The 23,639-nt window shown below is 29.1% G+C and overlaps 1 protein-coding gene across 1 annotated transcript in view; it reads left to right on the top strand.

Moving 5' to 3' along the window:
- The window catches only part of rdgC (retinal degeneration C), a 350,015-nt gene that overhangs the window by 238,554 nt on the left and 87,822 nt on the right, over window positions 1-23,639 (top strand). Inside the window, exon 9 of the mRNA XM_085959019.1 lies at window positions 8,967-9,003. Within this exon, the coding sequence (XP_085815145.1) occupies window positions 8,967-9,003 (37 nt within the window). The remainder of the gene's footprint in view (window positions 1-8,966; window positions 9,004-23,639) is intronic.

Below are 23,639 nucleotides of genomic sequence, written 5' to 3'. Positions count from 1 at the left end.
ATCAATACTTTAAGATATTGTTTTTTTTTCTTCTTCATTCTTCCTACATACGCTTCTACTGCTCTCTATCTTTTAACGTGGGAGAAGGTGCTACCTTTTCCTGCGCCATCGTTGGCATAAATCATATTTGAAATTACGGTAAATAGTCTTAAATAATAATGCATTCACTTTGATCGTAAATATAAATTTTATTTCCTCGCTTCAAAACAACCTCATCGGTAATGTGATCAACCAATGAAATTTTCATAGAAGACCGATACAGTCACAAGTCACAACTTAAAATCCACCAGTGCGGTTAAATTTTAAAGTTTATAAAAGTTTCTGTTGTGTCACAAAAAACACCATACAACCGAATGAAAATAATGAACATTACAATAATTATTGTTAATTAGAAAATCTCAATATTTCGATGTAATAACAGTATTAATCAAAAATATTTTAAATGACAATGACTCACAAAATGAAAAAATAATAGAGTTATCTGGTAGGTAAGCAAAAGTACAGTATGGACTATAACGGATTATAATACAAAATGATTTTCATTTTCTTTTGTAGAGAAAGCTTACATTCTCTGTCTATATGGTATATTTCCTATTTACTTTATTTATTTTTATAATTAGAATCTAATTAAAATGCACCGTTGAGCTGACCTTTTTACGTTTCCGGTTTGGTGTTATAAAAATAGTATAATTTAAAAAAAAGTTTTATAATGTCCCGTTTCTTTGACTTCCCCCTAGCTACTTATAGGATAACTAACCCCTTATAGGATGTAACATGCCACCTTATAGCCCTCCATCGAATGCTCAGACATAATATATTATCCTGATTGCAGGAGAGATATTATTAAATGCGCAAAGAGCCACAGAAGGTGAAGTGGCAACGGATCAGCTAGACTACGTCAATAAAAAACTCCAATACATTAATTGTAAATGCCTCACGTCACACCAGAGCAAAAATTTATATTTTTTGTTATTAATAATACGCTCTGACATCTTTATCAATCGATGTTTTTATGATGGGCTTTCGATTTCAAACAATAATAATATACCGTCAATCTACTTTCCAAGATAACTTAAGACAAATCTCTTTGAAAAACAACTAATTTGATAATGAAATCACTAATAGACTGAGCAGTGTGGTGGACAGCAATTTTTATGGTTGTTAAAAGTGTCACGTGAGCCTCCAGCGTCAAGTAAATTAGACACCCTCCCCACGCCACTTTATGTAGACTATTTACATAAGTTGTTCTAGTATGCACAGTACTTATAATCTTAAAAAAGTGGTTTTTGTATAATAATATTATATTGTAAATTTTAAATTAATTACTTAATCATGTTATTAAATATTAAGAAATCCAAAGTTGTTGTCTTGTGATATACCTAGCGTGTTGATAAGTAAGTAGTTATTGCTTCATAATGTTCTTTTAATTTTTTTGTTGTTGTTATAATTAGAAATTTGTTTCTAGGTCCTAATTATGGCTAATGAAAAATTTAATATTCAATTTATACATTTTAATTACTTTTCTTTGAGCAGGTACCTAATATTGTTTTATAGGCTACTTGATGTATTTGTAAATTTTTTGTCTCTTTTTTAACGTGGGTTATTTTTAAATGTCTTTTTATATTTTATATCAGTTGAAAATGTCCCTCTGACGTAGACGATACCGGTACAATTATTTAATATAAAAAAGTGGATTCAGTACAAAAAATGTGTTTTATTAAAATTATTAATATAATGCATTGCCAACGTGAATTGACAATTAATACAATTAAAGAAATTAAGAGTATCTTATCTTAATATCGTGTTTTTTTAATAAATCATAAAATTTTGTACAAAACTTGTAATCATAAACCCATAAGAAAATGGGCCGAGTGTAATAATAAATTTTACATGCATTAAAAAAATACGTGAAATAAAAAAGAGAAAGCTCGTAAGCTGAAAGATGACATAGTGAAAGAGGACTGGGATTAAAAACGCTGAGGGCTCTTTATGAAATTAATTTGAAATAAATCTTCTGTACCTGTGCATTTAATTTAAAAATTCAAAAAAAAATTGTATGAAAAATAAGATCATTATTTGATGACATATAAAAATGATAAACTCCTTTGCATTTTATTACTATTACTAATTCATTTTTATGATCTTCTATGATTGTAAAAGTAGAGTAAATCTGACTGATTTTAGAAAATGCATTACGGATGAACTTGAACCACCAACCTTTTGATCTGCCATATTTATAATTCTCAAGAGTTTTAAAAATGTAAGATATCTATGGAGAAAAAAATTGAATTCATTTACCTATGAAATTTCTTACGTTTTATCATTTGGTCAGAAATAATAAAATTAGTTTAAGAGTTAGACATTTTATAAATTATATTATAAGTAAAACACTACAACAGGTCATGAGACGTAACCACAGTAGTGTAGTGAAACAGTAGTACAGTACTATAAGTGAAACGGTCACATAAAAATCTAGGCTTTGAGGAAACCATATAAATATATTGTGACCTCACCGGTGATCAAAACTAGAGCTCCAAGGTAAAAGCTCAGTATCCTAAGCACGAGACCACAAAAGCCTTCTTATTATTTTATTTCTGATGCTACAACCCTATCTTAGGCTTGGCCTCTCCATTGCTAACTGCTTACATTAAAGTCCTTCCAAATTAAAATATATTTTAAATAGGGTAGAAAACATTCTAATTTTAATTAAAACTATATTTTGTTTATGGGACGAGATTGAAGTAATAAGTAAAACTTATTACTAAAGTTGCTAGTTATAAGTAAAACTTATAACTAAAACATGTATTATAGCTTTGCCTGTAGATATGTTTAATATAGTACACATATAGTATTTTGTGGATTATAATCGTTTACGTGAAAATTTTTAGAATTAGATATATTTTTAAATAATTGGTATATAATAGTCAGAAGTAGCGGATAACATATTATATAATTCAAATATCATAAACAGTCCTCGTCCAGTAAAGAATTGACCCCGACTGATAATGATTCAATAAAAATAAAACGAAGTATCCAAAAGCTTCGTTTAATTAATATTCTCGTATCACAAATAAAACAAAGACGTTTTCTGTAATACCGACATTTTTTAAAAGAAGTTTTTCTTTAAAGAAAATGTCAAAGTAGTGCATTGGCTTGATACTTTCCGGGGCAAGCAAGAGTCATTGTTTTATTAGCAGATTTATTGGAAAGCCGTTGTCAGTGATTTATTGATCGGAGAATGGAGCTCAGTACAGATTTATTTATGGACAGTTCTGTGTACAGATTGTGTGCTAGCGAAAATTTATCCTGGCTAATTTGATACTCTTTTTAGGTTACGTCAATGCCACATAAACAATTCAAAAAAACTTTATTAGGATGTGATAAATTATAAAGGCGTTTTAGGAAAATGTTTTTACATGGAAATTGCCTCTACTCTTTTTGAACGTCATTAGAGCTTTATTTATTATATCTTTAGTATTTTTATACCAAAAGTTTGCACGTTTTTGTAGTAGTTTTATCAGTTATTGAAGTATGTTTTATCAGTCAGATAATTTTTACTTATAAATACATTACGGTAGTTATTTTATACTATTCAATTTATTAAAAATATAATAAGTAGGTAAATTAATATGGATATAAGTTTTGTACTATTCCATTTGAGTCGTTTTTGCAACCCGGGTTTTGCCTATCGGCATCTTCAGGCATTATGTACACTCATCAAAAATCAAATACACTCTAACTTAACTCTAACTTATATAACAAATCAATACAATAAAGCAGGTAAAAACTTTATCACCTACCTATTAAGTCAAGGATCACAATACAAATATAATATAACAAACAAATTATGAATAGTTGAAGTGTTTGTAAAAAAACCCTTACCTTATCAATGACAATACACTCGATAAACGTATATGCATCGTAAAAACCTAATAATAAATTATTAGTACTTAATAATTATAAACAATAAAAATATTACACTCAGGTGTAAAATCATTGTTTAAAAAAAGTAGGTAGGTATCATCTAAAAATTATATTGAATATTAATTGAGTAGCTTAGAAATAAAGTGGCACATAAGCCATTTACAATTTTTTTCAGGAGACTCACAAACATGTGTGAAAAGAGTCCGCTTTTCATATAACATACCAACTTTAAACCCAAAAATCTCTATGAAAACTACCGTTTTTGATACTTTTGGAGAGAGCATCACTTGCACTACCATAATCAATTATAACATGAATTTAGTGGGAGGTGGCGTTTGTCCCACTTTGATACTAAGCTACTCAATTGTTTAACTAATAACTTTTAAAGACTGATATCAAAGATGTAATATCTCATTAGTTAACTCCATTAATTCTCAATACGTTTTCATCGTTCCCAGAATAGACGATTTTATTTCACACTAGTATAGTATCAGTAATTTTTTTTAATTGGATCTTTCAAGTTCTGCCACTAGATGCATCCAGTACGTCTATATTAGCAATACATATTTCACAAAGTAAACTATTTTAAATCGTATCAAAGCTTTTAAGCTCGAATCTCGTTGATACGTCGATGCAGCATGCAGCGCTGCGTTAAAATGATGAGAAATTTTATCAACCTATATACGTTAATGGAACATAATATAGTATTAGATGCATATAGAGGAACAAAATTTGTATCACACGCATAAAATGATAATTATTTTAATACTAAAAAACACAAGCAATACGACAATTTGAATTTAGAAACAATACATTTATCAGATAATTGTTTTCTTAGATATTAGGTAATTATGATATTATTCATATTTTTTAAATATATTTTTTATATTGGACACTATATAAGCATGAACCAGCCTTCAATAGCTCTTCATTGCCATGTAATCCACAGGGTTTGATAAGTTCGTCGATTTTCCGCGTTTTAAGGCAGCTTGTGGTCGCTTAGTATATCTCCGGTATTACTATATGACTTTATTTAATCAGTTAATATCTAGATCAGCTATCTATATTTGATTACCGTTTGTATAATAAAGACTATCGACATTTATCAGAACGCGTATTTTTACCTGCTCATTACACATTGGTGTGTTTTGCGGTTTTCCTGCATTATGGCCACCATTTTCACATACAACATTAGGCAACTCGCAGTTTTTATTTATTTTTTATTACAGACACATGTTTCACGTGTATACGTTAGCACTAGTATCATAATATGATAGTTGTACACTTTATGCTTTAGGTATAGGTAAATCATTCTACAGTGGCACCATAGGCGATTTGCGCGTGTATTGAATTGCTTACGACAATGCCTGTTTCAATGCTGGCAAACAATACCACTACAACTGCAAGGCGCATTTGCCATACCCATGGTGCCACTGTAAAACAATTTACCTATACGACACGATATTGCGAATATATTTGAAAATATTATTCAGGCCTGCTTTCAAATATGCTCCATACCAGTATGATTTTGCGAGCAATATTATCATACATGGGTTTCCGTCAATGGTAATCTATTGCCAGAGGTAGACGCAGTTGAAAACCCTTTTAATTTGAATGTCATTGACACGTATCAATTATTGTGGGTCAACAAAGGAGTTTACAACTATCATTACTTTTGTCTTTGACACATATATTATCTTTTAACCTACTTTTCAGCTATCATTTGCAAAGTTTTCATGCTATCCTGGAAGTATTTTTAGAAGGAAAATAATTTCATCTGCAATGTGATGTTTACTGGTTAGATTACATCCCACGTTTGTATCCCCGTATTGGGTAAATTTTTAAATTTTTAATGTGTGTTTGGACCCAATTGGATGATTTTTTGATAATGCTAATTCGAGCAGAAAATTCTCCACTAAACCTACATAAACTAACTATCAGAGATAAATATTGTTTTAAATTTGTACTTGTACTGTATTTTTATAATACAATGGAAAAATAGCTTTATTAACGTAAAACTTTGTCTAATAAGTAATATATACTTGTAGTATAATATATATAAATACCCACGTGAATAATTTGAATATTTCGCAAAATAAAATGTATTGACTAAGAAAGCAATCAGGTAAAATATTACTAGAAAAGTCCAAAGAAAATTGAGTTAGTTTTGGAAAACTTTGTATTTAAATTTCTATGTTTCTTTGTTATTGATTGGACTCGTTCATTTTTTTTCTTTTCGTAAGTATGCATTTTTATTATATTGGCATATTCAACTAATAAAAAACAAACTTATCTTCTTTTATTTTTGCATACAATATATTAATACTTTTGTACATTTTTGTAGCATTCATTTTAATATGAAAATTACTGCCAAATATAATATTGTTAATTAATTAAAACTTATATTGAATAACATATATGGCTTATTTTAGTTAAAGTCATAGAAGTTATTTTCAACATGAAAATCTAAGGAAACTATAGTGAATGGTTTGAGCTTTGAATCTACTATGTTCGCTGGCTTTTCATCAAATATAATTCAACGCTCGAAAGTTGTCAACACTTCAATTCCGTATAGATGAGCAACACTCATTTCTTTTAACTGATTAACAATATTGATATTCCATAAAAACCAATTTAAACAACATGTAACAAATATAATATAATTGACTAACGGTATGTATTTGATGGAATTTTAATTTTGTTTGATTTTTCTATTTTATTTTAATTAGTTTTAGTGACTCTGTTTTTGTCTTTTAGTCATATTCACATATACTAATTTAGTAAACGCACGATGGCCGCGCGGCTTAAGCGTCGGCATATCGTATCGTGGATTCCAAGTTCTAATTCTGGGTCTGGCAAGTACACGTATTATTTTGAAATTTTTGTGCGAATCTGGGTATAGAGCTTATAGGTTGGGCAAGTGACTAACACCTATTTCTCGTAAAAACAAAATCTGTTAATACAAATCCCCACTCTGTGGAGGTCCATTTGATCTTATTAAGATCGGACTTGATCGGAAAAATTAGTAAATAAGCAGTACGTGAATAATATAATGTGTGTCAATCTTATATTAGGTATGTAGGTACCATAGATAAAACTCGGGTAACTAAAACGATTAAAATTGAAAAGTATAAAACTTAGATCAACATTAAATCAAAACTATTTCGAAAAAATTAAAATAATCTTGTACCGTGTTTGCATAAATCACATAAAAAAAATAATATTTAATTTTGGTAAAGTGTTTTTAAACCGCTTCAAACAATGAATATATCAATAAAGTATTTTTATGTTGTATTTTAATTAGTAACAACATAATTAAAATGTCTAAGAAATTATTTTCCTAAATTCTTTTTATGTGTGAAAATGTTTTATTGATAACAATATCAAAATTTAGTAAATCTTACTAGGTACTAAATTAATATACGTTTTCGTAGTAAAAGAATATTAATTCTTAAGCAAAATTGTTGTTAATTCAATAATAGTTGAAGTAATTGAAGTTGATCGAGCTTTTTTTGAGCTTTAAACACTGTTTATCAGTCTATTTACGTTTTTATTAGCTCGTATTTTTATTTGTCCGGTGGTTGTTTGTCCAGTACAAATCTTGCAATCAATTTTTAACTAACTTCTCGACTAGGTAGATATTTGAAACTTTTAGAATATATCAGAACACGATGACAATGCATTCTTTTATTATTTTTAGCCATCTTTAAGCAGAATTGAATTCATTTTCAGTTAATCCTGTTATCTCTGAAAAGTTATTTTGGAATAAATCCGTAATCCAATCCACTATTATTGGTTGATAGGGGGTGGTCCTAGCAACTAAATTATTAATATGCGTGCGTTACTATGGAAATCAAAATGAAATGTCAAAATGACATTTCGATATTCTATATTTGTTTGTTTTTTATTTACTTCATATTATCAAGTACAAGTTTGAGCATATTGAGCATATTGAGCATAATAATTCAACAGAAAATTTAAAAACTGTAAAATAACGTATTTGTAAAACATATTATAATATTATTTTGGATTTTATTTTCACATATTATAATTATAAATTTCCGAGAATAGGTACGCATTAGTAGCATTATTACAGTTTTTGAAAAAACTTATATATATGAGCTGGAATTAATAACTAATGGAGATTTTTTATTCATAAACTTTTTAAAAATAAAATACGTCATGTAGGTACTTATTAGATAAGTAAATAAAGGTAAATTTACCCTTTGCTGCAAAATAGACCACATAGTTTTTTGTCAAGTGGATGTCATAAAAATAAAGCCCATAAACACTATAATAAAATATCGATATCCAATACGTAGTGCTATTTTTTTTACAAAAATCTTTGATATTTTAATACCTACTATAAATTAATTAAAAGTGTAAATAATTCATAAGAATGGTTGAATGTATACTGTGGTTATGTTTTTTTGTATTCCTAAGTAAATGAAAGTGATCGATCCGATATTTAGAATAGGTTCACAGCAATCTAATTTAGTAGTACCACAGGCAAAACGTGCACTTTGGAATATAATGCCCAGGTGAGCTATGCCATCCCTTACAGGTGAAGGTCCGTGTCATAAATTGAATTACGCGCGGATAAGTGCTACCTTTAAGACAACTTGGAGGAGGAGTGGCTTACGTTGTTTCCATTCAAGAGTTGTGGTTAGGGTTTAATGCACCGTCGTAAATGTTGTCAATTTTATTATGCCGTAAAAATGCGAAAAATTGAAAATATTTTGAAAAGCGTAACAGGCATAATTTTAACTGAAACAATAAATTTAAGCAGAGCCGAAAATATTTATGAAAAAAAATATAATGGGTTTGGCTTCTAACAATTCTTTGAGATACTCATATTATATAATTATAATATCATTGTATTAGATTGGAGTTTGGCAGTAGAGAATAGCTTATAACCTATTGTTTATGGGAACAAAAATTATATGAATGACAGTATTTAAGAATCAACCATGTTTTAATCTTCAAAATAATTTATTAGATTATTATAATATTTACATTTTGATTTTTTCTTTTGTTTACAGATACGGGTTTATCAGAGAAGTGCACCAAAAATATAAGGTCGGTATACTACAGTAAATAATATGATTTTGATAATATTAGTTTTTAGAATAGGTATGTTATATAGTGTAAGAATTAAAAACTAAACTACAATCATATTGGAAATACTCACAAAAGTTGGCATTCAATAAGATTAGTATTGTGTATGGATTGACACTATTATGTTACATTTGTCCATTAATTGTCTAAATGTATTTTGTGTTTGTAATAATAATATTATCATTTATGTACCTAGCAACAGTGTAGAGCGATTAATTTTAAGGGATGATACGAAAATACGTATCAATACTTTCAAGCATTGATGTTTCCGGATACACTAGTATTCCAACTTATAATATAATACCAGTAGAAAATCAGATTTATAGGAAAGCATATTTTTATAGTTTGAGATAGTATAGACCAGTGATATTTAATATATTCCCGATTCAATTCAATGCTGGTGTTGTTACTTTCTTTTGATATGATGTGATTCCAAATGCCAATACATTTTATTTTATTTCATCTAAAATCCGGAAATATTTTTAATCTGTTATAACATACCCGAGTTATATAAGTCTTCATGAAAGATATAAATAGCAAAATGAATACTGCATGTTTATTTCTTGTAAATAATATTATATTACGGTTAGAAATTAAAATCTTTATTTTTCTGTATGTTTTAAATGAAAATATTGTCATATTTAAAGAAATTGGGAAAAAGTGTAAAATAGTAAATAGTATGAATAATAATAGAAAAGGTTCAACAATTATATGCACAATTGTTAAACATGGAGTGCCAACTAATTCAATCAATAAAACATGAAATATTTAGTACTATTAATCTCACAGCGTATGAGTTCGGCTTTCTGTTAACTTAAACCTTCTGTAAAGAATGCTTTATAAATCATTATCTACCTCGAATAAATTGTCATCTGTAAACTCGTTTGAAATATTAAATTATAATTTTTGGGCGCCTTGAAAGAGTGTATATTTTACAAATTAAATATAACAATATAAAAATAAGAACACAGCTTTATCGTGAAAAGTGTTATTTAATTACACACAACCAATTTACATTGAAACTTAAAATGATACGAAAACAAATACAAATTTTAATACAAATTTGAGAAGCGATCCTTGGTACGGACATAGAGTATATCTTTTAAGATGGTAATGATTACTTAACTTTATGTTTTACGTGTGATGGCTGGAATTTCATTTTGGCTGGAATCTGCCGCCTTGTCTTCTACCTTCCCGTCCAAAAGAAGGAAGCGTCATCCTGCGTTGAAACTGTCTCTATATGTTAACCGAGCACGTCCTATCTGTACTGAATCTAATCTTGGAGTGAAATCTTCTGGGCGGAAATAAGTTATTTGTTGATATGACGCTTTCAAAAAGGCGGGAAGAAACCCCATTGGCCTATTTTTTTTAACGATCATTGTTTTAGAAACAAGGTTGGCACATACTTTTAACAAGGTTGTGCCAAATTTATTGTTAATTAAATTAACATTATTTATTTAAGTCTGCGTTTGAAATGTAGACATGTCACGTGAAATGTAACATGACAATATTTAGAAAAATAAAAATATGGGTGATAAAATATTTCACAGCGACAATATATATGATTTTGATTAAAAATACATGGTATGTAAGAGTATTTTCCAATATTATTACCTATTGTACGCTGTCAGTCAAAAATATTATGTATTTTACAATGATTGTTTTAAAAAAAATACTATCAGATTATTTAACAGTATTTTTTTAAGAATAATTCTTTAGTAAGATGTCAAAACATGACACGTCTGTTCTTTTTAGTCTCGGTGAGATCTGCAAGATATCCAAATATGGTATGTGTAGGTTTTATAGATTGTGAGAAATAAGCTGTGTTAATATATGTTGATATATCCAGTGTTCATTCATTCGATTTTCGATTCGATTCGTATTACATTCGAAGTTTAAAATTGCTCTCCTGAACAAATTTAGAAAAATGGACATATCGTGTTTTGCCATCTTACTACAGAATTATTAATAAATTTAAATAATATCGTCACTGTTCAGGCAAAAGTCACCAACCCTAAAAATATAGTTTTGAGATATCGCAATTTGAAAGTTTGAAAATGCAGGAAAAATCAGATTTTAATGTTTTTAAGGTTTTATCTACATTAAATTATTTTCTCATGTCTTAATAATTTTTTTAATGTAATTTTACTTTTTGATGCTAATTAAAACATCTGGAAGGTTTTGAAGGAGGCAAGGTAGCTCAATTATGGTTTGTTGACTTTTGCTTGTTAATAATCTGAACAATGTTAGCCAAAAGAAGGATCAGTAAAACTCACCATCCATAGTATAGTGACTTTTGCTTGTATATTTATAACGAAGGATTTATTTTTTTATATAGTCAATAATGTATATTCACCTATAATGACTTTTGCTTGTTAAGATTTTATCGAAAGTCATTTAGTGAAAAACAAATAATTCGAATTTAAGCAAAATTTTACTAACTAATGTACCGTGGTGAGTTTTGTATCTTAAAGAACATAATTTTACGCTTCGGGTGACATACTCAACTCAAAACTGCCATTTTCAGGGTTGGTGACTTTTGCCTGAACGGTGACGATATATTTCATCAATTTCATGATATCAAAATTAAAGTTACGTCTTAAGCGTCAATGACATTGAGCTATTTTACGAGCTGCTTGTTGGCGAATTTACAATCTGCCTGTAAAGTCGCCCAGTGTCATTATCGAACAAGCCAACAAGTTGATAGCCGGTCAAATTTACACGCTACACGTCGGCGTGTGAGCCTACTGCGTCTGCGCAGTAGAGCGTAGTAGCGACCTCCCGGTAAAAAAACGAACTACGTTCTATCAAAATAGTCGCTAGCTTGTTGGCTTCTCAGCGAATGGAAAGTTTTGTGTGTCATCATCACAATCACGGTAGCTGAATCGCCTGCTTTTAAATTCGCCAACAAACAGCTTGTAAAGTAGCTCAATGTCATTGACGCATTAGTATCTAGTAGTAGCATAAGTGAGAATAGATACAGCATTTTGCCTATAAATAAAATATAAAAAAATATTGCTAACATAATATCGACATTTTTAGTTACAATGCGATTGGACACTACGATAATATTAAATCGTTCTACCTGAAAACCGCAGAAATACGAAAACATACGTTGTAATGCTAACTATCATTTTCAATCCCAACACTTTCTACTGAAATAATTAAATATATGCATAAATAAACAGAGAGTGCCAACGACATAAATTAAATTTATTCCCGGCAAGAATTTGCGAAATGTGTTGGTGAAATGTAATGGGGCGGCACATAGTTTGCTTGAAATTTTACGATGGCAATAGCTAAATGTCAGTAGTGTACAACTCGTCATGTCTATTATTTGAGCTATATTGATAAACAAATGTATTTGCGAAAAGAAATCTTAATAATTACCTAGACCAGATTTCGGTAAAAAAATTGTAAAATTGTTATTCATTCATCTTTGTTACCTACGTTAATTTTACTGTAACTCTTAATATGTATTGAATCACAATCCAATTAAGGTTAAACATGTGGCTAATATCCATTTCTCCTAAAAACATAAATCTATTAAAACAACCTCTATTCTGTGAATGACCATATTATGATCTTCTTAGGATCAAACATACATAATTGATAAAATATATAAAATGCTTAAGTGCCCACGATTTATAGCTTAGTGTGCGATAAAAATTTCAAAATGACTTAAATATAGAAAATAACGAAGAGTAAAGGTAGCCTGTTAAGGTCTCACATAAGTAGTGCTAACTAAACTTTGTCAGTCATACGTATTTGTTTTCATTGAACTGGGACTACAATTTATAGTGTTGGTTAGTTTTTAAAAATCAATTAAACCCTGCCTAACCAAACCATAATATTTTAGGTATGCTATGGGCGATCCGACAAAAAAAGTGCAAATTTTTTCAGTCATAATTATTATTGTTTTTGTTGTATTAAGAATACATAATATTAGAAGCTAAACCAAATCTAAGTACTTAGATAAAAAAATAGTCTTCCATTTTATAAAGTATCTAAGTCTATGTATGATTTAATGGCATACGTTTAGATATTTTATAGAAACACATCTATTTTTTGACAATTGTTTATTGTTGCGTAGTTTACGCAGGGTTTAATTATTTTTCAAAAACTAACCTACACTCTTTGCATATTGTAGTATTTTTTTTAATTTCAAACATATACGTATTCCCTATACAGTAAATGCACAATAAAGTATTGAATAAAATAGCCTTAATGATAAAAAGGTTATGCAACAATGCTCTGCGCTTAGTAAAGTTCTGAACAACATTTTAGTGGGGTCGCGTTATACTTAATGCACAGTTTTGTCAAATGTTATAGAGCCACAACCACTGGACTACCATATTTGACTGTAGAAATTTGGTGGAAGAAAACCCGAATCTGTATGTACTGGAGTTTTCCAGACTGTTTTGGATTACGCTCTGTTTTATAATATACAAACTGAAGTACCCGGCTTCGTACAGGGTCGCTTCGTGGATATATTTATCTTGGATATTTAAAAAATCATAATAATTAAAATATTTTTATAATATTAAAATATTTGTGTAATACAAGTATGGCAATATGAAAATAATTCTAATAGGAGTAAAGGTCAAACAAAAGAACACTAAATTAAAATCGAATCGAAAATATGCAAAGGTTATTAATATGTAGTAAAAAATTCAAAATTGGATGGAACAAACAAACAAACTTTGTATTTTATATAATACTAATAATTTAAAAACCTTCTCGGGTGTGCGCATAACAACTGACAAAAGTTTCATCGCAATCGGATGAATGGTATAGGAACCATACGAATAAAAGAAGATATAATGAGGAAGAAGAAGAAAAAGATGGTTTTTCTAATTTAGAAACCTTTGCGGGTGTGCACACAATAACTCACTACAGTTTACAGCTATAACCTTCGAGTAAGTGCAAGCAATAAGTTGACAAAGTTTTATCGTAATCGGATGAACGATACGGCAGCGCATAAAATACGAACAAACAAACAAATATTGATTTTTATATATTAGAAGATAATATTTTTTCATATCCGCTTTCTCATAAATAAGATTAATAAAAAATGTACTTACATATCTTTATTCATGTACAAGTAGAACGTATCACCGATCGGTCTCAGTAGATATATTAATTAAGTTATATTAACGGATTAATTACAAGAAATAGTTATTAAGGTGATGTCTCTAGGTAAAGTTGTTATCGAAAAATAGCTAGAAAAGTTTATTAATCGGTAAATATATATTCAAAAGTAATGAGAAAAATAAAATAAAAAATTAAGATGTATCGTGGAGTTCTATATACCAAAAATACGTGTCAAATTCGGTACATTTCTATCGGGTGGTAAGAATGAATGACATAAGATTTATTATCAAAATTACGATAAAAATGTACGTAAATCTATTACCTAGGCAAACGCTAAACGTTAATTGGAATTTATTATATCCTTATATCTTTTTTTTCAAATTTAAAAAACATCGATTTAGAGGTTAGAAAGCATGCAATTAAAATCGAAACATCTCGGTTCAGACTTAATTTATCGCAAAAAACGATTAGCGTTTCTATTAAAAATATTATTTAATAATTTTTAGGCTAGTTATTTAAATTTAATCTTGTATTTTTGTATATTAACGAATCGATTGTAAATAAAATGAATATTTGACAAGACTTTATCAACATATGCTGCTAACGCGGAAATAAATCGAACTATTTTTGAAACAGTACTTGCATAGATTAAAAAATACATACACACACACATACATTGAAAATAAAGGTTCGCCAGGTACGAAGACAAAAACTGTGTTAATTCTGCTGTCAATAATTTTTGTTTGCGATATTGGAGCATATGTCAATGGACTACATATATCAACCTCCACTTTCTGAAATAGTGTTGTGTAATTATTTCAGATATTTATTACTGTTTTGACGTACCTACCTTTTATAAAGCGATTTTAAAATAAATATAGTTTCATAATAATATAAAGAAAGCATACGAGCGAAAATGCCTAAGATACTTCTGACACACATCAAATTTAATCTTTGTCTAGTAACTGTACAATTTATCCATATTTATGTTAAGTGTTTAAAATGTTATAAGTTAAAAAAAAATCGTCTATTCACGTGGTAGTCGCGAAAATTATGAACAATATACAATGTTAAAAATAATAAGAATTGTTAAAATTTCTAGTCACAATATTATTCAAAGACAAATTAACCCGATCAAAACAGCCTCGACAAACTTCCACTTTACTAACTTTTGTTCTATATGTTTATCCTGGATACAGCGGCAAACACATTTTGAAAATAGCCGATATACTGGATTATTTGTTAGTTTGGGTTAGTTTAAGTTAGATTAGGTAATCCTAACAAATAATCCAGTATATAGGCTATTTTCAAAATGTCTTTGCCGCTGTATCCAGGATAACCGACTTGTACCCTAATTTTAATTACATACATACTATTGTACTATATTTGGGCCATCAAACGTTCATTCCTGTCTACGGCCTTAAAATTATTATCTACGTGCCTATATAACTGTATGCCGTCCTGTCAAAAAGTGGAGGTTGATAATTTAGTATGTAGAAAATAGAAGTTATTATTAGTCTCCATAAAATATAGGGTAAACAATTCAGTGAATGAACACATAAGAGGTGAATTTGAAAATAAATTAAATTAAAAACGATTAAATGAACTAAGAAAATTATAACAATAGGTAGGTACAATAAATTGTGTATAACCGTGGTATTACTAATTTTATGCCGTGATGCTTTGATAGTTGAACTTTTCATAATATTTGGATCACTATTTAGTTGCTCATTTATCTGCTACATCATAAAGTCGTAAATATTGTTTTTTTATGAAGCAATCATAAATACAAAAAATTAAGATCTACTTTTCAATCATAGTAGATACCTAGGAATATGGTATAGGTGTTGATAATTTTTAATTATTTATTCGAGATCTTCAGGGAATTACAAAAGTCCACACCTAGAAACCACTGGGCCAATAAGGTTTCTTTTTATATCTCCAAATCCATTTCACTTACACATTTATAGGTAAAATAAATAAAACTATCTTTTATTTTATCTTGCACTGTTCTTTAAAATCGACATTAGATTTTTTCAAAGAAATAACGTTCTGTCTTTTTCTTAGAATATTATGTAATCAGTGGTGCACTTACTTCAAATTCTAATTTTTTTTCTTACGTTTTACAATTTTTTTTTTAATTTGTCACTTATTTTGTCCTTGGGTTTGCTTATCAAGATTTGTTCGCATGTTTATTTACGTTTTTTCTTACCTCCAACTTCTTTTTTATTCAATTCGTTGCGTGTCTTACTTTATTCTTATCTCAGATATAGTTAGTTAGTTAATACAAACCGTCCACTCTGTGGAGGCCCATATGAACCCATTAGGATCGGACATGGTTGAAACGAAATGAATTGGGATGTCTATATAATATCGACATTGTCATAATTATAACTACAGTCGAACTCGGTTATTACAATTTCGGACATAGCGAGATCTCGGATGTAATGAGGAAACAGTCGTTGACATTTGGTATATGATTTTCTCCGTACATTTTTATTCACTGTTATAACGAGATACTTATCGGATATACCGAGCTAAAATACTGGTAATGTGTTGATCGTTTAAAGACATTTCGACCCTAAGCAATAAAATCCGATCGGACAGGATGCCGCCGGGGACAGATTACGTTTATGACACTAATTAAGTGTCTAATTGTTGTTTTCGCCGACAATAAAAATACCTATTCTCTGATATAACGAGTACCGCTTATAACGAGCACATTCAGCCGGTCCAACCTTCCTAGTAATAACCAAGTACAACTGTATATTCCTTATTTTGTTTAATAATAATTCGAATGGCATTTGTTTTGCTATTCATTTCATATCATTCTTTTATTCCACCTCTAGTAGAAATTCGATGTAATTGTCAATTGTACAAGATTAAACTCAATCTTATAAACATTTGTACTTAAATGTTCATTTACTACTATAAATGAATTTTACTGTAGAAAAATATTTATATTAATTCGTATTGACAACGTAAAAAAATCTGGTTCATTGACTGGACAGGATACCCTTGTATTGCCACTGTAAAAAAAACTACGGTAAACAAAATGTAAAAATCATAAACACTTTAAATCAAATCAAATAGATATGTTAGAATTGTAAATATTTTATGGGGAAAATATTAATTGAAAAATATTTTTACATAGGTAAGTAAATATATAATAAATTTAAATGCATTTTTATCAAGCTTATGATTTTTAATATCTGGCGACACACAATATTTTATTTTATATTTTATCGCCATCTGGTTGCGATCGACGAAAGTTTTTAGTAACACATTTTTAGAAATTCATGGTAGATGCCTGTAGATGCCTTTAGATGGCGTTGAAGTCACATTTGATCGTAAATTGAGGCAAAAAATTCGCCTTAACCATTGTAGCGGCGTGACTTCAAAAAGAGACAGATAGCGCTGCCCATTGACTGAACGCCGCAAGCGCTATGAAGATGAATGAAGATTTAACTTTATGTTAACTTCGTAATTTTTGTCTATTACGGTCTTACAGCCAGTCAGCTTAGTCTGATTAGCTCTGACCCTTTTGATCATACAGGTCCTCTATTTTTGAAACTATGCACCCAACACTATCAAGATTCATTTCTAACGATAAATGTGGTTTGTAGTTGTCAAGTGTGATACGTACCTGAACTGAACTAATTCTTTGGCAAGATTATTTGGTTATTTGGTCGAGCGAATCATCTTATCTTGTTAATCTTTTTTGTGTACCGTTTCAAGTAATCTCTATTAATATTGATTAAATCTCTGTGAACCATGAATAAATACCAAAACCGGAAGTGTTTATATTTTATAATTAATAAAAACATACCATGTATACCATTCTATATTCCATTTGGTACTTGTAGTCTTTCAGTTTTCGCCCCCCCCCCCCCTAAAGGAGGTAATTGCCACCACTTTGTAAAACTCTTGTATATACTTATAATTAAACGCCGGACTGTTCACGTTTTTAACCGTCAACCCATAAAAAACACATTAAATTGGTGGACGAATCCAATATCTTAAGGAGACTTTTGCCCAAATTATTCTTAGTATGGAATTCTACAATTTGTCAGTTGTTTTTTCTGCCAGTGAAGGTACTTATCATAATTACTTTGCGAAAATAATTTTAGCTAAGCGGCGTATTGCAAACAATTGTTATTCACATGTAGCAATTAAAATTCTCGGGTGACTACATTTATCGTTCTTTTTATTGCAGCAATTTTATTGTAAGCAATAGTGAACCATTTTATACAATGCGCGTAAGATACATGTTTTAATAATTAATATATATCTAAGAACTTTTTTGTAGGTACGTACAACTATTATACATACAAATACCAATTAATAGATACCTACAAATATTGAAAGATTTTGTCCGTGGACCTTCTTGAAATATCATATTGATACCATTACCAAGTATGTATCAAAACAATAGGTTCTCTGGAAATATTCGTTTGAATAATTATTATATAATTATAATATATTGCGTCAGCCGTAATTGCGTTCTTCTAAAGGTTTTGCAATATAATAATGTTTTAGATTTTTACTTCCGTTCATTATAAATATTACGTTAAAATATTTAGATTTAGAATATTACAGAGCTACTTACTAATCCGCAATGCCACACACTTTACTACTTACCGTAATAAAATTAACTATTAAACCTTAAGTAGATAAAATGTAGGTTACCATTAATTTAAAAAAAAAGTCACCGCCCGTCCCATTTAAGGTTACATGTAAACTGTACGTAATACATTTCACCGTGGCACAATTTGCGGTAAGCTTTCTATTGGAAAGAGATGGCCGTATACTACAAGGTATCCAATTTTATTAGATTCAATATGAATATTAATTAAATTTTCATAGCCGATTGTGTCAAAATTCATTAATTCAATAATGAAAACCTAACCTAACAAAAAATTATCCAGTAATCGGCTATTTTCAAAATTTGTTTGCCACTAGCTTCATGTAAACCGACAAAAACCGTGTTTTATTTAGAGATGAATTTTATCTCAGTACTATACGACCTAAAGAGGTTGGACGGTCTTTAATATACGACCATATTTATTGTTGTTTTTATTTAATAAAACGCATTTTTTTGTAGTACTTATTCCACTTTTAATCAATAGATTAGAACCGGTTTCGTCCGCCTCAGTGGGACATTTTCTTTCTTTCATAAGTACTATAAAAAAAAAATTGCGTTTTATTAAATAAAAACAACAATACAATGTAGTTCCACCATGAATTGACAGTTAACAAAATAAAAGAAAATACGACCATATATTATTACCGATACAATATTTCACGGTGAAGTGAGATACGGCGAACTGCATAATATGTACCTACAGATTTCCAGACACGCCCATTTAATCATGTATTTAGGTATTCTTATTTGATTTAAATGCATGTAAAGCGTAAAAAAACTATTCATGATATAAAATGACAGTCTTTGTGACAGTGACTTTAATAAACACTTAATATGAAAGTTTAAAATTTTTTTGTATATATACCTAACATATTTTATCGTAACGGACATTTTCAATTGAATAACACTAAGAAAATATAGGTGCATATTGTTGCGTATATAAAATTAACTTTAATAAAAAACTGACTGCTTGGTGATATTTTTACTTATTTATTAAATGACTGATTTATATGGATAGGTACGTTATGAGATGGGGTAACTTTATCACTGAAAAATTTGCTGTGTTTAAAATTTATCAACTATAAGTGTCAAAAAAGGTTCTCTATCGATGACAAATTTTGAATTGCTTGTAATCGCTTCATAAATGAAGAAAGTAAACAACTTTAAAATGAATTATTTTCAATACAATATTATTTATCATCATCAGCTGTGGTATACACACCAATATAGTACTTATATAATATTTTTTATCGAAATACAAGATTTTGTACACATGGTGGCTGAGATGTATTGTACCCATCTATAAAACTGTGGGTTGCGGGTTTAATCCGGCAGATGGGAAAAATAAAGCATATTGTTTTTTCAGCGTGTACCTACTCGATCTACTGAATGAAGTTAGTGGGTTGGGCGAATGGACTAACAATAATAATTATTCCTCGTAAAGAAGGGTACGTTAAAAGGTAAGTATTACTTGCACTGCATAGATATATATGTTTTCAAATTAGGACTGAAAATGGTATCCATCTAACTATCATTATTTTAGGTATGCGTATTGTTCTTAAATCAGTTGTTGTAGACAATTCAGTGGCGTAACAGAATATAGAAAGCTCCATAAAGACAATGTTTTACTTAACTCACTTTCTATTTAAAGGATATTGTGTACATAAAGAATTATTAATCCACGACGTTCACAATATGATATGTAATTTAAAGAAGAGTGAGTGAAGTAATTTATAAGTATACCTAAAACAAAGCAACATGTATACGTCTCTAGTGAGAGTATTGATAAGTCGCGCAGCCCTTGTTATCGGTAGGTAATTGAAGTGATAGAATAATTTTATAAGTATGACTATTTCATCCATTATTGTTATTTTTAAGTTAATAAGTAAGGAATTCAAAGATAAAAAATATTACATACATATTATGTGTGTTGATGGATATCAAACGCCGTCAAGTCCACATATTGAAAAAAATGACTTTTGATATACGTTTAATAGAGTATGCAAATCTACACATTATGGTATACTGCAAATTCCCAAAAGTCTACGATTTACGTATGAAATCACGTTTCGAAAGATTAATATTTTTTCAAACCACCTTAAGTCCACAAGCTAAAGGTGAACGATGGCACCTATCATTTTCCTTAATTTCTAAACAATTATAACATAAAATGGATGTAGAAGTAGATTTTGTGGATCCAGACAAAGCCAGAAAGAGGTCGAGCACCGAAGCTTAGAAGAAAAATCCTTGTAGCCATCGTGGGTATTAGATTCAAATATCTTACAATATCTCACATGTTACAACCATTTGTATTACAAGGTATGATAAAACTGCATTTTTCTCAGTTTGACATTCAGTGGACTTTACGACGTTTGATATGTGTCAACACATGTATAAGTAAGTAGATATTTAATATACAACAAATAAATATGTGAATTATACAATAAGAGCTTTAGAAAATTATAAATTATCCAATGAACTATTTTTTTATTCAACTTTTAATTCACAAGATTTGACAATGTAACATTTTTAACTGAAGCTACATAGTTTGAAAACACATCAAAGAAATATTTAACCACTGAAAAGATCTTATTCAATAATAAAACGATGCCCAGCGGGATACAAACCTGCGCCCATTGGATTCGCGCCAATGTGCTCTGCCAACTAAGCTACCTGCGTTATATTCAATTGCGATATAAATCATTCATTACAAATATATTTAGCTAAGCTGAAATTTAAGAGATAAATCCCTCCATAGCTATTATATATTTTCATATGATACATTTCATTTTAAATATGTTAACATATTATAAATATTATTAGCTACCGCATTGGGAAATTTTGTTAAATAAATTCATATGAATAGTCTGCAGGTAGATACAAGTTTGACATACTGTCCACGTATTACGATAACGAAGAGTTTTGATTGTTGGAGTAAAACATGCAGAGTTGTTCGAGGCAGATTGTAGATTTACCCAAGGGCCAAAACATCCTCCATGCAAATAACATCATATTAAAATGTAGTTTTTAAATAATAGTAGGTAATTTGGTTTGCAAAATCTATTGTAATATTTCAGCCAAAATATATAGTACAGTGCACAAAATGTAGAATCGAGTGCGATGATGGCATCGCATGCACAAGTAAAATCACTGCCATTTGAATTGACACATTCAGTTCGGATGCGATGATCGCAGAAGTAAAATTGCCACTAAGTACCCACATGGGTAATTATTATTTCATTCCATCATGCATTACATTGAATAAATAATGTATTATTTTGACAATAAAATTGTTTAATAGTTTGTATAAAATAACACCAAAACATCTATTAACGAAAATTCCTTGATATTACCTAATAACGTTTCTTAAAGCAAATTAATATTAAATCCTTATTTTGCTGTACCTACCATCACACGTTACTAGAGTTCATTTACATTACTCATTTTTCATAAAATATACAGGTATGTCAAATTATTGATGCATTTTTAAATTAAAACATGTTGCAATATTTGAGTTCGACCCTAAAAAAAAAAGACAGAAGATGTCCGCGCCCTACTTATAATACTAAACAGCATTAAAAAAACAGCTCAGTATTTAATACCAATATTTTATGATTAAATTTCGGATTATTAACTTTCCATATCCAATTTCACCTGCAGGACAAGGGAATTTTAGGAAGTTTCTAAAATTCAGAATATTGATCAAATTAATTGTATATCTCTTAAGCGAAACAAATTTTAATTTAATTAATATAAGGCTTAGAAAAATTACTGGGCGCGATAAGCGTAGGTATTTAAATTCAATGTGTATCTTTAATAATCAAGGCAGCAGAAATTTACTATGTAAACTTTTGTTAATTATTTCTTTAAAATATTTAGTTAATTCAATCTGATTTTCTAATATATTTATAGTGTAAGAATAAAATGTTAAAATAATTATAATTATATTAATAACAAAATATTTTCATAAAGATAACACTAGCATAATATTATTAATCATTTTTAACATATTTTTTTGTATTTTATTGTATTTTAGTTATATTATTTATTTGCTTTATGTTAATATTTATTAATATAATGCATAATTTATTTAATTAATCGTTGTGAATGACGTAACAAACAAAATTGGTATAGAATAGAAACAATATAAATAAATTTTTCGTACGTATTTTTAATACAACCTCCAAAAATGACCTGAGTGAATTATAAAAATAATCGTTTTTACTTTGCTTTTTGTAATAAAATTTAAAGCGTAAATAAATGATGAAAACACGTGAAATTTCTGACCAAATTTGACGAATTCAACCACTTAATGAACTTACGCCGCTATTAAAATTTTGACGTATATGGAAGCGAAATTATTAAATGGTGAGGTAACATCAAATTCGACCTTACCTTGAGCTTATCAGAATTCACGTCACGTAAAAGCTCGCCATTTGTCTCGAAAGCGGATTGAAGCTTCGAGGCTTATATCAGAAGCACAACTAGTCTGGTCGGTCACCTGTCTCGGCACTCGGTAAGCTTTTGTTGTTGCGAAAGATCAAACGGAGTTTTAAAAGACCTCCAATATTATATGATACTTTAGTGGTGTGTAGTCGTTCCGCTAAATTCTGTTTTTTTATTCATGTAACGTTTTCTTTGGGTAAAAAAACAAAAAATATTAAGTAATTTTTATTTTATTTTACGTGTTGTTTTATAATTAACGTAAATATAATTAAAGATCAATAATTGATTTTCATATTTATCGGTTTTAAAATTTATTGCTGTCGATTAAAAATAATGAATTAATGATTTTAGATTCAAAATCGGTTACCTCCGTATTCCGCTATTTTGAGATCATTGAAAAAACCGTCAAGTT

Source organism: Rhyacophila brunnea, unplaced genomic scaffold, assembly GCF_057557595.1.
Source record: "Rhyacophila brunnea isolate RB1 unplaced genomic scaffold, BYU_Rbru_1.0 scaffold_8, whole genome shotgun sequence".
In the NCBI taxonomy this organism is placed as follows: Eukaryota; Metazoa; Arthropoda; class Insecta; order Trichoptera; family Rhyacophilidae; genus Rhyacophila; species Rhyacophila brunnea.
The sequence above is the reverse complement of the archived record's forward strand: the minus strand, read 5'-3'. Positions and strand labels throughout refer to the sequence as shown.